This window comes from Podarcis melisellensis, assembly GCF_964234715.1.
Source record: "Podarcis melisellensis genome assembly, chromosome: 4".
Lineage (NCBI taxonomy): Eukaryota > Metazoa > Chordata > Lepidosauria > Squamata > Lacertidae > Podarcis > Podarcis melisellensis.
This window is the reverse complement of record NC_138531.1, coordinates 77253897-77270249: the sequence shown is the minus strand read 5'-3', so window position 1 is coordinate 77270249 and position 16353 is coordinate 77253897. Positions and strand designations below refer to the sequence as shown.

Genomic DNA, 16353 nt, shown 5'->3' with positions numbered 1-16353 from the left:
TGGCAGTGGAGACACTGCAATAACATCGCCATGGCTGGAGCAGAATTTTGAGTTGCAGTATTCATTATATTATTGTGAGCAATTGCTAGCACCATACAAATTGGAAGTGTGTTTGGAAAACTGAATGTGTTTAATGCTTTTTAATAAAAACTAGCCAACTGAATAAAGGGAGGTGAGGAATCAATGGGTCTACTCTTGCCCAGGTTCTGGGTTTCTGCGCTGTGGGGAAAACAATCCTTGCATGCCTATTTGCTCCCCCTGCCCTTCACATTTCTCTTCACATAAATGACACCCAGTGAATGGCCACCTCCTCTGTACACAGAGCCTTTCTCTGAAGAAAGTAAGGGACAAATGACACTTTACATTAATCATGCTATAAGAAAACAAAGTGTGCTTAACACTCCCGCTTTGATTTCGGATGGAAACTAGCCAGATGGGTTCCCATCACAGCTCGGGTGTGTGACGCTGGATCAAGACCAAACATGGCTGATTTTCTTTCAAGGTAAAGAGTGGCAGCATAAAGCACACTTGGGGGAAGGGGGCATTACTAGTGGAATGTGTAGTTTGGGCCTAATGTGTACATAGGCTCCATATTCACCTTTAAAGCACATTTTAATTCTACTTCAAAGGATTCTGGGCACCGTAGTTTGCTAAGCGTTGCTGGGAATTGTAACTCTGTGAGGGGTGAATTACAGTGCCCAGTGTGGGTGTTAAAAATGGAGCGGAAAACCCAACTCTGCTAGCATCAATGCCCTACAGAGGACTCTGAAGTTCTTTTCGCCCTTTGCTCTGAGAACATTTTAGCAGAGTCCAGCTGCACCTGTATTCCATTAACTTTAAAAGCATTTCACTGTTTACAGTCACCAGGAAATGTCAATGTCTGTGTTATATTAACAAGTCAGAAATAACAAATGTAGTCTCGGGTTTTAAGGGTTAGCTGAGAACACTTCACTCTGACTCACTTGCATGCTTAACTTCCGAACGCAACTGACGCTGACTGAGTGGCCCTATATTCTTTATATCACAAAGGGCAAGTTCTGGAGGTGTGTAAAGAACAGAGTCCCTGGAATACAAATCACATATGCACCAGCAGTACGTGAGTGGCACCAGTTCAGGTTCTGGTGGATGAAGCCAAGGATATTTTGGGGTGGGGAACACAAAGTTTAGAAGCAATGGGGAGACAGGCTAGTACGAATCTGCATTTTGCTCCATGTGGACAAGTCCCTAGTCATGCATGGTCTGAAACATGGGGTTGTGAGCTTTCATAAGTGGAGACCCTGGTGACAAGTCCAAGACCGTTTGGTCCTTCAACTCTGTATCATATATAATATCCTTCCTTGAATTTGTCTGCATGCCTGTGTCTAAAATCTCAATGGATATTACTTCTAGTATTCCTGCATATATAAAGAAGAACATAGGAGAAGCACCTAACTATTGTCTTCTACACCATCCTTCTCCAAGCTAGTATATAGAATGTTCTGTGTCTATTCGGTTTGGAGGTGTCTTGCCTTTAGGGCATGAAATAAACTAGTCAAGAGACGCTTCCTCACCTCCAGCCGTAGAATACACAGCTGGCACACATTGCAATATTGGAAAATTGACATGCAAAATATATCTCTTCAGCAGCAACAACATACTGCATTTGTGGCGCTACTATAATTGAGGACAGTGTTGGATGATTCTGTAAAGGAAAATATACAGTGGGGGCAGGGGGAGTTAGCAGGTTTCTGCCATATAAGCCCTAGAGTTGATACCTGCAAACCAAATGAAAAAGTCGCATTGACTACAACGTATGTTCCATTTGAAAATCTTTCTTCCACTTTCCATATTGCATTAACAAATATGTGATGTATAGGAAATCCAGAGGTGTTCTTGCAGTCTATTCATACCCTGCCTCTTGAAACAACACCTAAGTGTGAGTGGCTGCCCTTCTCACAGTTAACTGTTTCCTTCACTATTGAAATTTAGATGGTAAGTCCTTGGGGCAGGGCCCTGCTTCTTTCTGCTTAAATTCCCTGTAAATTATGTGGATTGATAGAAAATAATCTGCAAAAGTACCTCCAAATTTGCAATCCCTTGTCTGAAAAAAAAGGAACTAATCTTTCACTGCTACTTTGAGACACGGGTCTCTTTTCTGACGTTGTCCCTTTGGTGTTTGGCGACGTGGTCTTGTTCCCAGAAGAGATTGGGTGACATATATGCTTTGATGCTGTGGCACAGCCCAGAGATCCGAAATGGAAATCCTGCAAAAGCTCTAGAGTTCTGTTCTCATTTTGCACCTGCACAGATCCGAACTGTCTAAGGAGCACATTACTGTGCCTCATCTCAGACTGCTTGGACCAAACCCAACCACCATGTAATTCCATTGAATTTAAGTGGAGTTATGGCAGGCAGAAGCAAAACAACAATAACAACAAAACTGGCCTTGCGGGTTTGTAAATGAACTACAGTTTGGGGGGGGAGTTAGAGGGTGTCAGTGATAAGCAAGAGCAGTGGCGAAAGGAGCATATCTCCTAGTTAGCTTTGGACAGCTGACACTAACTCCATTGTGAGATAAGTCTTACCGACTGTGGGAAAAGCAGTGGGGAAAGACTCACACCAGCATCCAACTAGTATTTAATGGAAAATAACAGATCTGGAAATCTTGACAGTATCTGCTCCCCCCTCTCCCAATCCTCCCCCCCCCCCCCCGCCCTTCATCCCTTCCAAAGAAGCAATGAAAGTAACTTGTAAAGTATCATTTGCTTCAGTTCCTAGTCCAAACATGCATTTCCTCAACTGGCTTTTTTGAGGGGGGGAGGGTATTACTTTCAGAGAAGAGAAGGTGGGTGGTTTGGGGGCGGGGGCGGCTCAAGTGGATGTTTATTTTCTGCCAGAGAACAGGAGCTGTTTCTCGGCATCATCAAAAAAAAAAAAAAAAAGATGAATCATTGTTTAATTAAAAAAAGATATATCAAGTAACCTCAAGATAAGTTTTGGGAATCTTGGTTATAAAAGGGAACACCCATGCAGTGCAAATCCCAGTAGAAGAATAGATTGACTTTCTTATATCCTCCAACTCAATGCACATTTTAGTGTTGGCTCTGGGGGTGGGTGGAGCAAGAAGGGGGGGGGGAACCACCCACACCAGAGCAGCAGATGGAAAGGAAAACATTTCGCCGTCTTCTCTGCAGCGCAAGGATAAAATGTGCTGGATATATAAATGAAAATTAATCCCTTTCAAGTAAATACCTGAAGGTTGAACACATTTCCTTTGCTACTGGAGGTGTATATCAGAAGGAAACCCAAAACTGAGAAAACTTCTTCTTCTAGGGATGGGGAACCTGTGGCACTTTCTGCAGTTCTTGGACTCCCAGAAGCCTCAGCCATCGTGGGCAATCATGATGGGAGTTGAAGACCAACAACATCTGCAGGACCACAGATTCCTCCACCTGTGACTCAAACCTTGCTCTTGGGTTGCCGCTTTACTATTATCCAACCATCTCCAACCACATTTGCATACATAAAAAAACCAAATCTCTGAATAGAAGCATAGTTGGAATACAAGAATTAGCAGAGTAAGAGTATTAGTAAGACTCACTGAAAGGCCATTACACTGAAACAGGAAGTTTGAAGCTCTTCAGACTTGGGACATAGCGTAGACCTCATTGGTCCTCACCTCAAATGTTTCCAAGTGCGCCATTGGTGTGGCAACACTGCTGACCTCTCAGTGCATCAGAAGCCTCTGGGCATAGAACCAAGCAGAGGCCCTTCTCGGCAGTAGTGCCCGCTCTGTGGAACGCCCACCCATCAGATGTCAAGGAAATAAACAACTATCTGACTTTTAGAAGACATCTGAAGGCAACCCTGTACTGGGAAATTTTTCATGTCTAATGTTTTGCATAGATGGGCAGGGAATAATAATAATAATAATAATAATAATAATAATAATAATAATAATAATAATAATAATAATGTAGTACAGTGCAAGGGCATCACAGACACACTGTGTCAAGTCTCCCATGTGTTTCTCGAACAGGCCCAAATAGCTTAGGCAGTAGTGGACCCTTGATCCACAGCCAGCCACTCAAGCTCTGCAATTTGTGAAGTTAAGATGTGATGGAAATGAAAGCAAATATTCAATAGTTGCTGAGAATAATGGAACAATGCTGGGACGATAGCAAGGAGACCTTTAGCACATAATAAAGAAGTGCAACACAGTCCTTTCCACTGTCTAACAGCCCTTACTGTCAGAAAGTTATTTCTGATGTTTAGTCAGAATCTCCTTTCTTGTAACTTGAATCCATTGGTTCAGATCCTACCCTCTGGAGCTGGAGAAAAGAAGTTCACTCCATCTTCCATGTGACAGCCCTTGAGATATTTAAATATGGCTATCATATCTCCTCTCAGTCTCCTCATTTCCATGTTAAACTTACCCAGCTCCTTCAATCATTCCTCATAAGGTTTGGTTTCCAGACCCTTGATCATCTTAGTCGCCCTCATCTGCACACATTCCAGTTTGTCAATATCCTTCTTAAATTGTGGCGCTCAGAACTGGACACAGTACCCCAGGTGTGATCTGGCTATGGCAGAATAGAACAGTACTATGACTTCCCTTGAACAGGACACAAGACTTCTGTTGATGCAGCCTAGAATAGAATTATATATTTTTTTGCTGCTGCATCACCGTGTTGACTAATGTTAAGCCTGTGGTCTCCTAGGACTCTCGAGATCCATGAGCGTAGCCAGGATTTTTGTTGGGGGGCAGAACTGCCGTGACTGGTCAGTTAGTTAAGTATTTCTTTTGTTTTACTTGATTGGGGGAGCATCTGCACCCCCCCTGGCAACGCCCATACCGAGATCCTTTTCACACATACTACTGGCAAGACATGTGTCGTCGTCCCCGCCCTATATTTGTGCAGCTGGTTCTTCCTGCCAAGTGTAGAATCTGACATTTGTCCCTATTGAAATTCATTTTGTCTTCGGTGACACTAGCTAGTCTTCCCAGTTGGGTGTCCACTACAAATTTGATGAGCATCCCCTCAATTCCAAATTTCAGGAGCATCCCCTCAGTTCCTTCATCCAAGATATAAAGATGCTGAATAGAAATCAAACAGTTATTTAAAAGCCCTCCTCTATAAGACCCGTATTGTACGTGTACATGCCAGCTTTGTACAGAAAACTTCCCTTCTCTTCTCCCTCTATCACCAGGGATAAGCTTCATTTCTGCGCCTTACATTTGGTATGCATGGCCAGCCTCTCTCTAATGTTGCGTTTCAGTTGTGCTTTGACAGCCCTGATTGCTAATTAGTCTCTGCCTTCTGCTGAATGCTTAATAAATATAAGTAACTGTACATGGATTTATAGTACAAGCAAGCTACTCTAGATAGAGCTCATATTTATTTACTGTTTAGATTTATACACATTATCCAGGTGGCTTGCAATAAAATATTTTATACAACACACATCTTAATACATTGAAGTAAGCTAATCACAGCTACTTAAGAATAGCAACCACATCGTATAAATGAATGGACATAACTGTCATAATCTGGCACATTTCTGATGTAGATGTGGTAGTTCTTTTGATGCAATTATCCCCAGCCCACCTTCTGCATAATTTACTTTCCATCACACACACACATGTGTGTGTGTGTGTGTGAGAGAGAGAGAGAGACAGAGAGAGAGAGAGAGAGAGAGAGAGAGAGAGAGAGAGAGAGAGAGAGAGAGAGAAATAATAGCAGTTCAGTGCACAACCTATTGCACATTCTAGTCAAGAGATTATGAATGGCGACACACAAGCAATTCCACACCTAAAAGCATATCCAATTGAAATCAAACAGTGGTTTTCCTTCCCATTTGATGCCCATCACCAAGGATTTCCAAGACACTGTGCAGGGTTTCCATGGATATCCAATTACGATGGGGCACAGAAGCAGAAAACTCCATGGAAATAAATGGGCAGATATTTCAGAAGAAACAATATCCTGGTTAAAACTTCAAAAGTACAACCTTCTGCCCATTCTGTTTTTATTATTTGGTGGTGAAATTTGCATAATAACAAACACTCCAGCAGAGCAATCCCAACTGCCTGTTGCTGTCATGGTGGCTTTGCTGAGCTACCAATGCCTCCACAGTCTGGTCACTCATCAGGAATGCCATGCAGGGGAAACAAAGGGTTAAATTCCCACTCCCTGAACTGCACGGTCCCATTTCTAAATAGCCCTCCCTCCAGGTTTGCTACACACAGGGGCAAAAAACAGGCAGGTTAAATGCATATGGGCATTTAAAATCTCATTTAATTTGTCCCACAGGACCTAGCTTGGAGATTGCGACTGTGTAATAGATGTGAGCGGCCCCCAGTGACAGTTTTTCAGAGGATTCAGGGGACAGTTGTGGATTAATAGGATGGAGACTTCTCAAGTCTCTCTCTTTAAAATCATTCCCAAAATTCATTGGAGTTTAGCCTGCAGGAGGATCAGACAAGCCATTAGGCCACATTTGCTTATAATGCTTCAAGAGCATGTTAGAGCCTGCACTGCAATGGCCCAGGTCACTTAGGGACTTTGCTATATTACTGCAGTGCACCACCACCTCCCCTGCCAGCCTCTTGATGCTCTGCTAAACTCATCATTACTGTGAATCAGCAAATATGCCGCATGCTGTTATGTTTAGTGTTTCAGACTTAGTGCTGAAACTGGCAAGCTGTTGGCACTTCATCTGGCTTTATCATTTTGTCGGCAAGGGAAAAGAAACCTTACTCCCTTTCCTTGAGACGCAAAAATATGCTTATGTTAACAACTGTATTTTGTTGTTTAACAACAACTTTACAAGGAAAGAGTTTGTCCTGTAAGGCTTGTCAGCACAATTGTTCGTAGTGAAAGTGCGGTGGATACTTCAGAATTAACTCACATTCCATCTTATGAGCACATATATTACTTCCCGACTTGTACACGTTTGATTCATATTGTTAGGCAGTCCCTAAACAGGGACGTGGGTGATGCTGTGGATTAAACCACAGAGCCTAGGACTTGCTGATCAGAAGGTCAGCGGTTCGAATCCCCACAACAGGGTGAGCTCCTGTTGTTCGGTCCCTGCTTCTGCCAACCTAGCAGTTCGAAAGCACGTCAAAGTGCAAGTAGATAAATAGGTACCGCTCCGGCGGGAAGGTAAATGGTGTTTCCGTGCGCTGCTCTGGTTCACCAGAACCGGCTTAGTCATGCTAGCCACATGACCCGGAAGCTGTATGCCAGCTCCCTCGGCCAATAAAGCGAGATGAGCGCCGCAACCCCAGAGTCGGTCACGACTGGACCTAATGGTCAGGGGTACCTTTACCTTTACCTTTACCTTTACCTTTAAACAGTGGAACTCTCCTCCCAGTGGTGCATCTAGCCTTGTATAGCTTTTGCTGTATGCTGAAGACACTTTTCTTTACCCTGGCCTTTTACAGTTAAGATATACCCACGTCTTTTGCTGAATTTATATTGGTCTGTTTTGACTGGAATGGCTTTAGTTGTTCTTTTCATTGTAACTGTTTTACCTGCTTTTATAATTGTCCTCCTATATACATAAACATGTAAGGCTGTCATCACGCTGCAGCTTGTGTGGCGGCCAATAGGTGGTCACACCAACTCCAGCATCACAAATGCAAGACAGGTAAACAAGAAGTGAACTTTTTTGTTTAATGGAGGGGGAGGTGCTTCACAGAGTGGTTTAGCAAGCCGCTCTGGGAAGTCCCCCCCCCCGACTGTTAAGAATGGCTGCAGCAAGAGTTAACAGAGGGGCTTCAGAATACTGCTCCATGAAGCACCTCCCCCCTCCTTTAAAAGAAGGTGGGATTTGGGGTGAGTAGTGAGGGGATAGGTGTGAAGGGAGGGGGTTGTTTAAGTGGGGAGGAGGGCACTGGTAAAAGAGTTGGCGGGTAGGTGGTGTTGGCAAATGGAATGAGAAGGGGAGGGAGCTACTGGGATTTTATATTGTTGTAACCAGCTCTGTGACTTCATGGTAAAGGGCAGGTAAATAGGTAAGTAAGTAAATTAATTACCGGTAATTAATTTGAAAGCTGGTTCTCGTGGTATTTGGGATACAGCGTAGAGGATCATGAGTGAAAGCAAATGAGACCACAGTCAGGAATTTATACTGTAGTGGGAAGCAAAAACGTCTCATGTTAGGATCTGGGGAAGGTGAACATGTAAGAACCAGTTTGTGATGCTTGCTTTCTCCCTCTCATTCCTCAGCAGCACTTTGGTGCTGCAGAGTTGGGGGTTGCCAATTTCCGATTTTAAAAAATTCTGGTACCAAGATAAGATCAGTAGGAGGCACACAAGGGTGAAGTCCGGCTGGGCTCCAGCGGTAGTAGAGCTCACAGTAAGGCTGGGCTTAAGTTTCAGTGTGTTCAGCCTGATTTTGCAGTCTACAAGCATAACAGATGGTGAACTACCGTATTTTTTGCACCATAACACTCACTTTTTTCCTCCTAAAAAGTAAGGGGAAATGTCTGTGCGTGTTATGGAGGGAATGCCTATGAGTGGCATGCCTACAGATTTTCCTCCTCTAAAAACTACATGCGTGTTATGGTCGGGTGCGTGTTATAGAGCGAAAAATACGGTACTTCTCTTTTGCATTCACCACAGTTTTGCGGTGGGATGAGTGGGGAACTGATCAGAACTCCCTTACTCCCATTTAATGGCAGACATCTTCCCCTCCCATAGAATGTCTGAACAGAAGGGAAAATTACAGCTGCCACAGAAACATGGCTGCCAGCTTTCCAGTCGATCGGGTCCTGGGATGTCCATCAAAAATGTGCCAAAGAAAAAGCAGCTCAAAGTATCAAGATGCTGTCCCGCTTCTTTTACACGAAGGGGGGCAGATACATCCCAGCAGCCCTTGAAGTTTTTCAAGCAAAACCTCTGGCGCAGTTACTGTACGGGGCACAAATCTGGACGGGGAACCACTGCTCCAGTATTGAAACTGTTCAGTCTAAATTTCTAAGGCAGATATTCGGCGTCCCCTCCTGTGTTCCAAACGCAGCATTACGACTCGAGGCCTGCCTTCCATCTGTGGAAACTCGGACCTGGCAGAGAACATTCAACTATTGGCTTCGTCTTAATCTGAATCCACCTGGTCTACTGCCTCTAGTAATGCAAGACCCTCACAAAAGCAAGTGGTTCAAAACTGTGCATCAAAAACTCCTTACATGCGGTCTGCATTCACAGTCCCTACTATCAATGGGCCTCATTAAAGCAAAGAGTCTAATAGGCCAGCGCCTGAAAGACATTGAACGACAAAACAACCTGATTATCTTAAAGAAACTGTGCCCATGGTATACCTACTTTCCCCCTTCTCATTTTGACTCTCCAGCTTCATATTTGTTTAAACTAACCATCCCAAAATACAGACGTGCCTTTACATTGGCTAGATGGGATGTTCTTCCCTCTGCTGTACTCGAAGGTCGTTACCAAAAGACTCCATTTGAAAAACGACTTTGCCCATGTGGAGATGGTAACACGGAAACAGTGTCCCACGTCCTTCTATCTTGCCCCCTTTACAAAGACCTAAGGAATGAGATTATTACTCCACTCATTCTCTCCAACCCCGGCCGTTCACCAGACATTACACTGTATTTTCTATTATCTGATACGGATAGTCAGATAACAGAGAAGGTCGCGAGGTACATCGAGAGAGCTGCGAAATTGAGGGCCACCATCTGAGTGACAGACTTGTTCATCTGACGGACCTCCTTTTGCTTGTTCTTTTCTTCCTTTTATCCCTATTTTCACTTTTAACTCTTGTATAGCTGTGGCCTGTTGGCTTTGCTAATAAAGTTTTGATTGATTGCACAGGAGAAAGCAACACACACTGCAACTAATTTGAGATTTATGCGGCTGCCAGCGAGGGTCTCTGAGGGAAGCAACTTTCCAGTGCTGATCACCTGTTAGATGAAATTGACTGGGGAAGAATGCAAAGGCCACATTGAAGCATTTCCTACCTGCATTAAAGACTGAGCTGATTATCCCCCCTCTGAGCATCATTTCTGCCTTTTTCATAACATATGTAATCATTAAATGCACAGAATATTACTCACAAGCCATACACATGCATTAAAACACTGGCTAATTACTTTATGGTACAGTTATAGGCAACGTTATTGGGACTCTCTATTGAAATAAAATCCATTTCTAGTGCGTAATCACATTTCTGTCAATTCCTAGTATACCATAAAAGGTTTCCCTGAGGAATTGGAATGGCTGTGTGCAGCTGCAGCTTTTCTTAGAAAACATTTTAAGTATTCTGATAAACATATTGGAAGGTCTTTTGGACAGCACAGGAAATAGCGTGCCAAGCGTATCGGTTTATTTATTTACTTTAAGTTAAAGGAAATGCAAATGAAATGGGCCGGCCGTACAAAGAGAAGCAGTTCCCCCTTCCATAAAATGGAATGTCTGGGGGGAGGTTTGGAAAGAGCAGAGGGTCAGTGCGAACTATGCAGTGCGAACTATGCAGAGGGTCAGTGCGAACTATGCAGTGCAAACTATGCAGGCAACCTCTTGGACTGTTAGCCTTGATAATGTCACAGAATGAAGGCCGAGAGGGCAAGGCTGTCTCAGTTCCCAAACTTCTTATCCTGGCCAAGCCTCCTTGGTTTGAGCTTAGTAAAGAGTTTGAAGCTTGGGACTGCCATCTACTGAGGAAAGAAAAATGCTGGCCTTGTCCTAGAACTTCCTTGATCCTGCACTGTGTTGTCATTCTTTGCAACTCCTCCAGCACTAAACTTAACAGCAGGGTTGAAGAGATCTTAGCTGATTGATGAAATAAAATTTTCATTCATTAATTGATTAAACCTGCTTAGGTTTTGCACACGACTAAAACAAAAGTTGGGGGGGGAAGCATACCCTCTTTGTTCTAATGGAGCTTGTATGTGTCATCACAAACAGACATGTTCTGGGAAGAAACATTCCATCTTGTGTGAGAATGTGAGGGGAGGCCTCTTCTGAGATAGAAAGCTGCTTTGTGCAACACATTCAGGCTGCATTCTGACTGTGTTTCGTTCAGTTTTCCTGACGTCTCCTTAGCTGAGCACTCCTGTGTTTTATGTGATCTTTCACATGATGTGAAAAGCCGCTTCTGGAAATCTAGTGGAATTTAGAGCTCATTTCCATGTGAATTGCTTCAAGAAAGATGTCCCCATGGATCCCCATTAACGTGGAAAATCAGATCATGAGTTTTGTGCTGCAATCTTCCTGCAGTTTTAATGTGATGAAATATGGGACAATATTCTGGCCTACAGTTCTTTCCTGCCATTTTAATGAGCAAATCATGCAGGGTGCAGAAGCATTTGTGCACATAGAGTGGTGATATGTCCAACGGTGCCCACAGTTGTGTCACACCACACCCACGAGTGTGAATGAAATTTAGTGCAACATTGGCAGTATGTTGATCAAACAGGCACAGTTCCATAATGCAACAGGTACAGTATACAATGTATAATAATAATAATAATAATAATAATAATAATAATAATAATAAATTTTATTTATATCCCACCCTCCCCAGCCGAAGCCGGGCTCAGGGCAGCTAACAACAATAAAACAGTACAACACAACACAACACTCTAAAATCATTCATTAAAAGGAACATTGGCTAGCGGGACACAAGCAGTAGCATTAAAGAAAGGAAAATAAACACAATAATAAGCCCTAAATCTTACACTGGATGCTTAGAACCTCTTACTCTGGAATATAACTATAATGGAGAAAATTCTGCATGGATTTCAACAGGGATTAAAAACTCCAGGCACCTTTTATATGATTTGGCATTCCTTTATGACATACACAGTGGAACCATCATTTTCCAGACAACATTCGTCACAAGCAATGCTATTTTTATAGAAAAAGAGGTACCTAAACTCATCTTGGTACCCACCTGAGAAGTGCCAGAACTGAGTTCTGGTGAGTTTCAGCTGAAAAAAATGCCCTTGTCACAAGCCTGACAAATCTGGAACTATACTTGATGAACTGCTAAGGTTGATAGTCTTGAACTTTGTTTTTTTAACTCATGTGCAACTACTCATTCCACATGCTTATTTTGTAATTTTGTTTTTCATCTTTTATTTTTTTGTCTGCTTTTATAATTGTTTTCTCTGTTTTAGATACATTATAACATAAAATAAGAAACTTTACCAAAAAAAAAAAGCATGGAAAGATCAAGCAGATGAAGCATAAAAGTCATCCATCAGAGTGTCCAAGATCTATTCAGTATGAAAACCAAGTCACAAAAAAGTAATAGATGCATTACTTAAAAAAAAAAATCCAAGAGAGCAAATCACAAAAGCCAACCCTGCAAATGGTGTAGATAATTCAAGAAACAACCAGAGAAAATAGTTCATGACTAAATCCAAGCAGGTCTCGCTTCAGAATAATATAAGCATATTTTTCCCTCTCCAAGTACCAACCTGGCATTCAAAAGACAGACTCATAACATATAGTAGATAAAAGTTAATGTGCACAAAAATAACAGTTGGGACATTTACGGAGAAAACTATGCTTTTTGATTAACAACAGTAGCATTTTGTTGACATGACAGTAAAAGTGGCTCAGCAAGAGAACTGCCAATTAAGACCTCAATTTTCTAGGTCCAGTATGCTAAATCAGCATCTTTGTCAGCATATACACACACCAGCTCTTGACACTGGCTGCAAAATAAATAAATAAAAGGGGTTCCCTCATCTGCTGATACCTTAGTTATAGTTGTTCTTCGAATAGGTGAATAATATAATTTTTGAACAAAATGTGCGTTTCATGACAATTTGAGCTATGCAAAACCACAGGTTTTAAGCTAGCTGGTTCAAGCTACTTACCCAGGCAAAATCCACTTGTATGGTAAAAAAGTCAGCTGTTCTTTTAAACTTGAATTAGCATTATTTTTAGAATATTAGCTTTTAAGGGTTTTTTATGTTTAACACAGAAACTGTTCCAAGCACCATGCACGCACCATTAGGCTTTGAAAGCTGCAATTCTCGTGACTGTGTGTGAGGTTTGTTTGTTTGCTTGCCTGCTTATTTCTGTCCTGTCTTATATGCATCCTAATCTTTTCCAAGCCATACCCACTGACCTTGGAGGGAGAGATGGTCAGTCAGGTATTGGGGGTCCTGAGCCATATAAGGCTTTAAAGGTTAAAACCAGCATTCTGAACTGGGCTAAGAAACATAATGGCAACCAGAGTAACTGTGCCAGAACGGGTGCCATTTGGTCAGAACTGCCTAATTCCTGCCAGCAATCTGGCTACTGCATTCTGCACCAGATGCACTTTCTGAATCGTATTCAAAAGCAACCCCACATTGCAGCAATATAACCTAGAGGTTACTAGAGCACAGACCGCTGAACCCAAGTTACCTCTGTCTATAGGTAGAGAAGTGTCTGAGCCATTAGCCAAAGCTGGTCAGAGGCACAACGTTCCACTGAGGTGACCTGTGCCTCAAGCAACACAACAGTAACAGATCCAGGACAACCCTCAAGCTACGGACCTGCGCCTTTTAAAATTGAAAATACAGGGCAGGTATGTAATGACCTCTCCAGTCTGTGGTGATATTTTGTTGCTTGCTGCACCATGATGTGACAACTGCAAATTCTTTGCACATTTTCTTCTGACACACTGACAGCAGCTTTGCTTTTCTGACAAGAATTGTGGTAAACTCCTCATCTTTATTTTATCTGTCAGTACTGTTAAATGCCCTGGATAACATGTCCGCTACTACCAGGACATTTTCTTGTCTAATATTCAATAGTTCAAGTCTTGCAGCAGAGGTTGGAAAAAGAACACAATGTCTGAATCCTGGGAGAGACAGGTACCAGCATTTGCTGAACAATATGTTGCTAGGGCCCTGTGCTCAGTTTCTGCCTTCTACTGGCCTTCTACAGATGGACAGACTGAGCATTTTACAGCCACTGACCAAGGCCAGAGCTTCCTTATCTGTCTGTGCACATTGACGCTCTTTTTATGAGGGAGTCTACAAGCATATGCCATTGGTTTCCAAGAACCACTGCACTTCTCCAAATATCACTGCTCCAATTCTCTTTTTGGAGTCATCCATTGACAATCTGGTTTATGTTGTGTTCCAAACACAGTAGTTTAGTACATGACCTGCTTTGATTAACTGCTTCAGCTTTAAAAAAAACAATCAGTGCAAAAACATTCACAGTTTCCCAATAAGGCTCATAGGCCAACTGGATGAGGATAAAGATTACGTATGAAATTTGCAGCAAAATTCACCATTCTCAAATGGGCACACCCAGCTCAAGGAGGACCAACGGCCAGTAGTTTAATTCTTTATTGACAAAGCACAAACTTACAGTAGCTTCTAAGGTGCACTAAACACACAAACACACTTCTGGCAACTAAGCTGCTGCCATTCCCTTTCAGGCTTGTGCTCTGAGCTGGATGATTGGAGCAACAGTGTAACTATGCCTCCATCCAAACTTAAGTTCCTGTGTCTGACGGGGCACACACAAGCAAACCTGTGACTTCACCCACATGGAAGGTACCATTGTGCCTGCCTCTTCAAGCCCTTCCTGGTCCTGGGAGACAGCGGGAAAGGGGGCGGAGGGGATTCGACCAGCCTGATTCTCCCAGGAACCCTCTACTTCTTTGTCTCCACTTTCTGGGACACTTCCCTATCCTCCAGCCCTGGCTCCTGCCTCGTGAGAGGCACAAAACCCCACCAATCACTGATTCCTTCCGCTGGATCAGCCTTGAACATCCCTGCCTCTACCACACACTCCTCAGAGCCCTGCCAGTCCCTGACAAAATGCTCGTAATGCCTTCTCATCTTCTCATGGTGATATTTTTGAGACATCCTGTATTTGCCAACATGCATCTTCTCCATCTCAGATTTTTAATCTGAGCCAAAAATGAATTCAGGGGGCTTGTACTGTTTCGAAGCAGGCATTAAAAGCTCCCCAACCCTCGGTTGAGAGAAATGTGGGGGGTGGTGGTGGTTTGGTAATGAATAAAATATAAACCAGAACAAGCCTGTCCAGAACTACAACAGTTGCACCCATGCACAGATGGCAAGCCACTTAAAAATGCCTGGTACCCACTCTTTTACCATGCACTCCTATATTCCCTCCTAAAAAGTACATAGAAATAACTCATGAGCAGTAGAATGGTTCATCATGAGTTACCACCCCCATTATTCTGCCCGGACACTGAGGTCCAGCGCCGAAGGTCTTCTGGCGGTTCCCTCAGTGCGAGAAGCAAAGCTACAAGGAACCAGGTAGAGGGCCTTTTCAGTAGTGGCGCCCGCCCTGTGGAATACCCTCCCATTAGATGTCAAAGAGATAAACAACTACCTGAGATTTAGAAGACATCTGAAGGCAACCCTGTTTAGGGAAGCTTTTAATGTGTGACATTTTAATGTATTTTTAATCTTTGTTGGAAGCCGACCAGAGTGGCTGGGGAGGCCCAGCCAGAAGGGTGGGGTACAAATAAATTATTATTATTATTATTACCATGACGGTTCCCATTTTGCTCCTTTCCTGTCATGTCTGGGAGCAACAATCCCTTGTTTAGTGTTACATCAGATGTGATGCTAAACCAGGGATCGTGGTTTGTGGCTCCTCTTTGTGCAGGGGGAAGAGCAAAGTGGGAGCAACCTCTGCATTCACAACAAACAACTGACTATAGTTTAGTGTGACATGTGAACTAAATATAATAACAATGAGTGACCTACCTGCTTTTTCTCTGTTCAACTCCTGAGACAGCATCTGCAAGAAAGAATTACGTTTCTTAGTTGGCAAAACATTTTGTTTCCTTTCGAAATAGCAGAGGCACCCAAAGTAAAAGAGGATGTTAAATTCTGAGATATCACCATCGTTGTCTGACTGACTCTAATGCTGCGAAACAACAGGTACTGATAATGATTTTTTGTGAACTCACAGACGGCTGCCAAAAATGGTTTTAATTAAGGGCTCGACCTATAGTTGTAAACAGATATTTACTTATTTAAAATATTTATGTCCCTTTTTTTCTTCTGGCTGCTGAGATCCCTAAGGTGGCTAACACCACGAACAGTATTAAAACACTAATATAATATTAAAACACCAAAACAAAAACAGTGTTTCAGATTTAAAAAAGAGCAAACTTTAAAATGCTGAGGGACAATACAGTTGAATATTGTGAGGCAGACAGTATATACAAGTGTACAGGTGAAATGGCTAGAGCTCATGTGTGTGGAATTTGGTGATGTTAGTTCTTCCAATAACACAGAGTTCTCAATGTCTCCTTATGTAGGTAAATCCCTGAGCACTCAAAACATTTGATGCTAGAGCCTGAGAACACTAACCTTTTTGTCCCTTCACAGGGCTGGCACCTATAATA

General features: G+C 42.7%; 1 protein-coding gene across 1 annotated transcript in view; it reads right to left on the bottom strand.

Moving 5' to 3' along the window:
- Nucleotides 1-16353, bottom strand: part of STARD13 (StAR related lipid transfer domain containing 13) — a 208462-nt gene that overhangs the window by 134381 nt on the left and 57728 nt on the right. The window contains exon 3 of the mRNA XM_081909308.1: nt 15707-15740. Within this exon, the coding sequence (XP_081765434.1) occupies nt 15707-15740 (34 nt within the window). The remainder of the gene's footprint in view (nt 1-15706; nt 15741-16353) is intronic.